Source organism: Lygodium microphyllum, chromosome 18 (genome assembly GCF_053477565.2).
Source record: "Lygodium microphyllum isolate KBCC chromosome 18, Lygodium_microphyllum_v1.1.10, whole genome shotgun sequence".
Classification (NCBI taxonomy): Eukaryota; Viridiplantae; Streptophyta; class Polypodiopsida; order Schizaeales; family Lygodiaceae; genus Lygodium; species Lygodium microphyllum.
Window position 1 is genome coordinate 107,186,033 of NC_141152.1, and position 8,682 is coordinate 107,194,714.

General features: G+C 41.0%; 1 protein-coding gene across 1 annotated transcript; it reads right to left on the reverse strand.

The window, feature by feature from the left end:
- Nucleotides 1–255: 255 nt before the first annotated feature.
- LOC148021239 (coatomer subunit alpha-1-like) lies at nucleotides 256–8,427 on the reverse strand. The gene is made up of 3 exons (XM_087699075.1): nucleotides 8,060–8,427; nucleotides 7,191–7,685; nucleotides 256–3,457 (listed from the first exon to the last, which is right to left on the reverse strand). Exons 1-3 carry the CDS (start codon nucleotides 8,265–8,267, stop codon nucleotides 513–515), a joined length of 3,648 nt encoding a protein of 1,215 aa, XP_087555201.1. The 5' UTR covers nucleotides 8,268–8,427; the 3' UTR covers nucleotides 256–512.
- Nucleotides 8,428–8,682: the final 255 nt, after the last annotated feature.

Sequence of the window (8,682 nt, forward strand, 5' to 3'; positions counted from 1 at the left end):
TTCCATTTTTGTAAGAGACTAGGAACAGCAAAATTATAATCATCAATCACCAGGTATTACGTACTTCACTCGTCTTACCCAAATGTACAGAAATCATACAACTATAATCATGTGCTATCATCACCCATAGCATGTAGTGTCATCAATGCTGGAAGTCTGATTGCATTACTCATAGCAGGAACAGAACATCACATAAAACAACTCAAAACTGGAGCTGTGCCAAAATGCAAGCTGCAAACATGCACTCCAAGACAAAATATTAAAAAATGGTACGAATTGCCAATTTGCCTGCATTTTGAGTGATCATCTCGTCTCAAAAAGGCAGACAAAAAATTCAGGTGCAGAGTAGGCTAAAGGTGGACAAACATTCAAGTGCAGAGTAGGCTACAGCCCAATATTTAATTGCAGTGCTGGAAAACATACCAGTAAACTGCTAGAGTCTTAAACTAGGCTCAGGCTACAATGAAAATACCCGAGGCAACCACAGAACATAGGAAAGAAAGACCCTACATTCATCGCAACTGTGTGGTGGAGCACATCAAACCTGAAGCATCTGCACCAACAACTGCCAAGTCACAAATAGAGCAAATACTGCCTGCTATACTCGGCAAAAACCGTGCTGTGCAGTATGGGCAGCTCACATCGCTGGTACCCCGATAGATTGGGGTGAATGTAGCACCACACACAACAAAAGGATTTCGGGGATCATAGTTCAACTGTACCTCATCCTGAGGATTTCTCTCACAAGCAGCTAGCACCTGCCGTGCTTTGGCAGCAGCCTGTTGATTAGGGTTCAACTCAAGAAGCCGCCGACAAAATGTACTGGCTGTATTGAAATTTTTCCCTTTGAAACAAAGTGTCAGAGCTGATTGTAAACTGAGCTTTACATGCACATTTTGAAGGTTGCAATGAGTAAAGTAAGCAGCAAGCTCCTGCTGGCGTACTGCATCATCTCTGGTCTCCTTCCTCTTTAACTCAATCTTGAGGGCGAGAACATATTCCTTTGCAATGCCCAGCAACTCCTTGACCTCATCAACTTCCCTCCTGCTGTCTACTACCAAAAGAGGGATTGTATGTAGAATTGCCAGAAAGACCTTCAATGCCTCAGTAAATTTACCCTCTGTGGTTAGTCTGTAGGCTGACCTGAGCTTATCTTCCAAACTGGAGAGCTTGTATATCAAAGCTGGAGGGTTATGAGAATTTGAACCTGCTGACTCTGACCATCCTTTTTCCAAGGCCAAGGGAACTACAGGCATGGAAGTAAATGTAGGCAGGAATGCATGGCTGGCCATGTGAAGATCTTCAAACAGGGATCTTAAAGGTAAAAAGTTTTGAATGCCCAATTGCCTGTTCAAGAGGCGCATAGCAGTATCGAATGCTCCTGCGGCAGCATGCTCTCCAGCTAAAGAAGACCGCTGTGTCCAGACATGACTCACAGGCAACCCAGGTGAGGGGGCAATAAAAAACTGGGATTGAGAAACAGCAGCTGTAGCATCTCCAGTCCCAGCATCAGCAGGAAGCTCTAGATCCTCCATCTCCCATCCCCCCTCTTCATCAATACCTTCCTCAGCTTCATCCCCTTCAACCACTACAACATCACCATTCTGACCTTCTATAACCTCAGGAATTTCCACTTCCTCGCCCCAGGCACGGGCATCAATGTAGTCATCCTCTTCACCCACAGTTCCTGTATCACCAAATGCACCCTCAAACATGCCTTTACTAACTAAGAGTAGAGGCCAGTTGCCATCATGAACAATAGGCACAGGTGGCTGCAGAAGTTCAGACTTTTCAGGAAGTGTGGGAACATTCTCCCCCAGTTCTTCAGCTAGACGATCTGCTACATCTGTAAGCCCATGGACTGCAGCAGTAGCATATGCAAGAGGGAGGTGGCCAGACTCCTCTAAAATTTTCACACGCTCATGAACATCACCCAGGTAAAGGCTATTATGGTATCGACCCATGACATCATTTCTCATTTCAGCAATTTTTAGCATCTTTTTCAGTTTATCCAGGTTGCCAGTGATTAGGTAAAGAAATGAAAGCCTTTCAAAGTTCTTGGTTTTCTGATAGCTGTACTCTACAATTTCATGATTTCCTTGCCTCAAAGCCTCCACACCAAGTCTGTACCAATGATCCTTCTCATCAATTTCTTTGGCAGAAGCAAGAGCAATTGCTATGTTCCCAGATTCAATCGCAAGATTGAACCGTGTACTTTCATCCTTCACAAAATGCAATGCTATGTCAGGAAAACCTTTTTGCTGAAGATATGCAATTATTGCCTGCCCACAAAGCTGAGAACTCTTGATCATTTTCAAGACTTCATCAAACTTCTTCCTAATCACCGCAAGCTTGAACATGTACTCTGTTGAGTCTATTTGTACAGTGCGAATTTTTCCATCACGGTCCAAACAATATAGTGTACTTCCTGCTACCTTTGTAATATACACAGGCACATCCAAAGTCCTTATAATGCCGCTGTCTCCATTTGGAAGACAGTACTTGATATGATTCAAGGTTGCATAAATGAAGACACCTGCATTAGTCTCATCCCATGCTCCACTTTTCACTCGAATTGTTTCATGTAAGGTACACTTGTGCTCAAGTTTCTTGTTAGCAATTATGATTGCATGTTTACTGATCAAAGCTACACTTTCCATATCTGTAGACCAGACTACATATTTGACGAATGGTGCATTGATTTCTCCTAAGACTGTTCTCTGCTGTACATCAAAAAGTACAATTCTGTCTTCTGAGCGGCACAACAGATTACCTGTACCGGCATAAAAAAGAGCATCCGTGGAAGCTAGGGGTAAACCACACTTTTTGGTAACCTCATTCTTGAGATTTTTAAGAATAATTTGGTTTGTTCCTCTGTCAATGATGGCAAACCTATTACGAGCAATGAACACTGCAGAGCTCCCAATGCCTCTCTTTGGTTCTTGAGAGTCCCTGCCAGCAGAATCTTTTGATATTATATAGAGCTCATAAGATCCACCATCGACATCTGAGCACATCAAAACTGCGTTTTCAGCAGGATTGTAGCTCATAGACCTTGGTGCCTGGTTCATGCCTGTTGTTCCTGGTCTTCTGATAGAAAACAAAGAGTTTTCACGTGCTGAGCCAAAGTCATAACTCCGAAGATGGCGTTCCTTCACATAATAAAGAGTCCCTCCATAAACTGTGTATGCTGGCCTCTCTCTCTCCAGCTTGAACACAATCATCCCACTATCATGCCCAGCAGCTAAAAGGTTCATCTCAGGGTGTGCAGCAAGTATCCAAAAGCGATCGTGCTCTCTGCGGAAAGTTTGTACACCAGTTCTTTTTGACATGTCCCATACACGGATACTTTTATCTTCAGAATTGGACACAATGATGTCTTGCCGAGCATGGAAAATAACACACGAAACATTGTTGACATGACCACGCAAGGTATCTACTTCCCAAGCTTTTGTATCTGTCATTGCAAACATAAAACACAATGATGAAAAGCTCAGGGTTTCTACTGATGAAAGTACTTCAAAACAAACAACATAGATGCCCAATCAATAATAGAAAATCCTCTACTTCAAAGCAGGAAAAAATAGTACACAGCCTTCCTACCTAATTATTCAGGTACAAACGTATGTCTTTATGTTTCTTCTTACCTTCTGAATTGATAGATGGTCAGCTATCAACCATGCAAGTCGAGAAGGGAATGCATCATAAAATGAGGATCATTTATTCAACCACATGTCATCTTGAATGGATGGAGTAACAACCTATGGTGAGATGTGGCCAAAGATCTATCTTTCTCACCACACATTCAGTAGATGTGGCAATGCTCAAGTCATCTCTTTTCTCCTTATACTATAAGATTTGCAAACATAACCTTGATGGAGGTGGGAATACAATAGAAGTTTGCAATTGTTCTGTCTCACACGCATTTGGATAGTGGATGATTAAATCCACTTAGGAGAGGGCTTCACGCTCGAGGATGCAAGAGTCAAGGTTCTTTGTCAGCATTGTCAACCCATTGTCCCTTTCTTTTGTGTAGCAATATAAGACGTGTTTGATTACACATGCCACACTCATGTAGGAATTTTTTTTGTGAAAAAAGGTGCAGCTTATTATGTTACTCAAAAGAAAATACAAGGATGTACATATGCTCAACGATTTAGTTGGAGCTATTTACAAGACTCTCAAGCCGGTTTAGGGGGTGGGGGATTAAAGCCATGGTACAAGAGTATAACACCACCAAGGGTTGACATCCTATTAAGGTGAAAAACAGGCCATGCCCATCCCAAGCATGAAGGAATTGCTACCGAAGCTCCCATTGATATCTAGTCCACCTATAGCTACTCCCAACAGCCATAGGGGGAATGAAGTATGGAGGTATAGAGCTCAATCAAGGTAGCTAATTACATGTCACTTCACCAAGTGCAACATGTATATCCTGAAGGGGACCATCCTTGGCCCTAGGCTAAGCTTAATTTCAAGGAAAGCAAGCATGGACCTAGAGGTAAACACATTGTTAAGCCCATTATTGAGAAGGGCATCCATGGCCCTAGGTCCAAGCTCAATTCTAGGGATGATATGCTTAGTCCTAGGGCCTACCTCACCAATCAAACTAGAGATAAAAGATTCACATTATATTGATTTAGTTTTATCAATGCCTTCACATCTTGGTTGAAGTATGGGTTTGCATTGTCAAAGCAAAATCCTTTTCCCATCAGTTAATTTAATGATAAAGTTCTCAAGAACCATTCAAATGGGCAACAAAGAAGAGAAAGCTTTGTTAATGTTCTATAAAATCTAGATCAATCAATCCTAGGAAATTTGTATTAGTCTTTAAAGCCAAAGTGTATCAAAGAACTCTTAAGCTGGCTCAAGCTTTCAAAATATGCAAAAACAGTAGATGCATAGTTTGGATCATCCAATTGTACAACATAGAATAAAAGAGCTCTTACACTAGCTCAAAATTTTGAGATAGGTAATAACAAAGACACATTTAGGTCACCCAATTATTGTTAATTCAAAGCGTCTTTGCCTAAAAACTATCAAGAATAAAAACATCCAAATTTAGAAAAGCTTTCAAGAGTTAAGCTTACTATTTTAGAATATCGTCCAATTAGGATTAAGAGAATTAGGCCGACACAAGATCGCTAAAATTTAGGAACCCTTATAAGTATCATATGAAAGCTCATCTCACCAAAAAATATCAAAATCTAAATCTCAAATTTCTGTTTAAATATATGTGCATTTTAAACTTTCAGTTTACATATGCACCTCGCACAAGAACTTCATCTAGCCCTGATTTACTTGAGTTTTGATCACACATCGAATCAGGTCCTACGAGTTAAAGTGCATACTATCTTTGTACTTGTCCACTATTGTGTCTATCATAACATGTGACCACTCATCAATGACAAGTCTTAATGTAATACTCCTCGTATCTTCCAATTACAACCAAAAAAAAACAATAACTAATTCAATACGCATATTCTATAAAAAAGATACATAGCCAATAAAATGACAGGCAGTACAATCATGAGAAAGGAGAATGCAATAGCCTAGACTACAATGACCTAGCACACACATGTAGAGGTCAACTTTCATAGCCTTTGGCTATCTAAAGAACAAGCCAACCAACCTGATCAAGTCCAACCACCTCTAAACATGATGCAACATGGCACTCTGACCTATCATATCACAAAATTATTAGTATTGTTACTGGCCCAGTGTACATTAAAGCTCATATGGCAAAATCACCTGCTGTGCTGCCACCTGCCTGCCATGACATCATGGAGGCCCAGGCTGCCCAGCAAGGCAAAGTCTAGATGAATGATGGCCACATGCAGAAATTTGAGGCTCTGTATCTGAAGAATGATCAGTTAAAAGAGTTTCGTAAGTAAGAGGACTCTGAAAACTGCCTCGATATGTTAAAGAACAAGGCCTTAGGGGTACTAGTTGGCCCTGCAACAACAAGGAATTGGATGGGAATATCTAAGTCGGATTTTTTTGTCCCGGTTGGGTCTAAGATGAGTAGATTCCCACAAGGGTTTCAAGTTTCATCACAGAATCATAGGCCATCCCTTGAATCTGTAATATATACAAGACAAGGAGATTCCATGTGGAACTGAATGCCAAAGTTCTCCCATTAAAGTTTGTATGTGTAATTCCTATAACTTCCTGCGCATTCCAATTCATTATTACCACAAGGACATCGCTAAGTTTTAATATGTGAAAGTTCTAAGGTTCCTTGAAAATACCCAAGTTAATTTTATCCCTATGTGTTGCACAGAACTCTTTGGTACCATCTTTGACATGAGGAAAACCTACAACAACATTAATTTATCATGGAAACTTGTAATGTGCTTAAAAGTGTGATGAGATTAACTTTTTTACTATTCACTAAATATCCTACAACACACTCTGTTCTTGACCTTATAATCATAAGTAAAACAAGTATTTTCCTACTACATTCTTCAAATATATTAGAGAATTGCATGCCCACTTTATCACCAATGCCAGGTCACATTAAAAAACTGACAGCCTAGCCTATAAAAACCTACATGCTGGTGCAATTGAAAGTGTGATTGATTGAGAGGGTGACATTATCCATGATTAACAAAAAAACAAAACAAATTACACTTTTGTAAGTATAACAAGTATTTTCGTACCACATTCTTGAAACATGGAGAAATTTGAATAGTGACGGTCATAACATACACAAACTGACATGATATAATAAATATTGACTATTCACAAAAAATGCAATACAAGCACTAACAACTCCCTTCTGTCCATATAGATGAAGAGTACTGGCACATATTGCTTGTTTACTAAAAAGATGTAACAAGTGCACTAATAATTTCCTTAACCTTCTGCTTGTGTGGCAATTTTCTGACTATATTCCTGAAGCATGTAGACACTGCAGAACCACTTTTACTCTCGGTTGCACAGACTGACTCAATGAACCTACCATGCCTATAACCGCCTACATACTCCAAACAAAGAATGAGAATGTCACTGTGGAGAAAGGCCAAAAATTTATTTTATTTTTTTTTAATCAAAGGGAATACACATACCTATGGGTATGAAGAAGCACTAGACTGCTGAACAAGACTTTGATGGGAAGAATTTGGCTTACTATATACCAGCACCTGCATTTAATTCAAATAGCAAATCGTGCAGTTAGAGAAACTAACCATTCATTCTCCACAGCTTTACTTGCCGATCATCTGCACCTGAGACTATCAATGGAAGTGTAGGGTGAAATGCTGCCCAGTTGACACCGCGATCATGGCCTTCTAGCACATACTTGACAACAGCATCACCTCCTCCAAAAAGGTCAGTATTCATCTGTGTCAATCTGAGAATATCCTCTGCTGGTGCTACAGTTTTCTTTCTAAGAGCACCGATATCCCAAACTCTGACAGTCTGATCTAATGAAGCAGAAACCACCAGATCTTCCTTCACGTGAAAGGAAGCACACATGACATAGTGGTTGTGGCCTGTAAGGACCGATATGCAAGTGCGGGACTGCCAATTCCATATTCTGATCGTTTGATCATCACTGGCACTAACAATCCATGGATACTCTTGATGGAATTGGACTGTGCGAATGTAATCCAAATGGCCAAGAAGTGTGAAAAGGCATCTACGCAGCTTGTAGTTCCACACTTTGATTTTGTAATCATCACCTGCAGAAAAAAGTGAAGAGATCTGAGCAAGTGAAACAGACTTTAGTACATAACTGGAATCCATTCCCTCAAAAGGTATGGTAAAAAATCAGCCATTCACGGATCCATCTGCCTGCACCATAACAGGTGCCCGAAGTCCTCCCTCCATTCTGGAGGTCTGTCAAGAAAGAAATCTTCCAGCAAAGAAGCTATGATCTCATTACACTGTCGCGCTTCTTGCCTCTTCGTGCATTTGCCACAGCTCGAGTTTCCAACCGACTGTTAGACAGCATAAAATGTGCCGAAATCATGCAGATCTGGTGTCTTGTTTGAGGAACTCTCGCAGGCACACATACAAAAAGTAGTAAGCATAAGAGAGTCGTGGAAAGTTTTACCTCCAGAGACAAAGAGAGGCTGCGATTTGTGGAAATGGACTCCTCGGACGGGACCTTCATGCTCATCGAACCGGTCGATGAGCGTTCCCATGCGGTAATCCCAGAGCTGGATGACACCGCTGTGCAAACTGGCCAAGATCCATGGCCTGCGGGAATGGAAGCTGAGGCCTTTGACGCGGTTGCTCTTGGTCTCGAACTTCGTCAGCATTCTTGTTGAATCGGCGGGGTGAGGCAGGAGGCGTTTTTGAGAGTCCTGCGCCTCCTGATCTGATGCAGAGGGCACATACACTTGGTAAGAGAAGAGAAAGCTGCTCTCTCTCTCTCTCTCAAAACAGGAGAAGGAAGGAAGAAGGGGAAAAATGCTACATCTGGCAGTACATCATACGCTTTTTAATTCCAGCTTTTTACTTGTCGATTTACTTGCCTCCCAATCGCAAACGCAAAACTAATGCTCCAACCAAAACCAAAGCTAATCTAATTGAAGAACTCATAAGAGCTTGAATTGAGAGTCCAAGGATGATAGTAAGAAGGACTTGAGAGCTTAAAAACCAAAGAGGACTAACAAAGATGACTTGGATCATCCTGCCATGTAAAAATTAGGGGCGCATTTCAACTCAATTGGC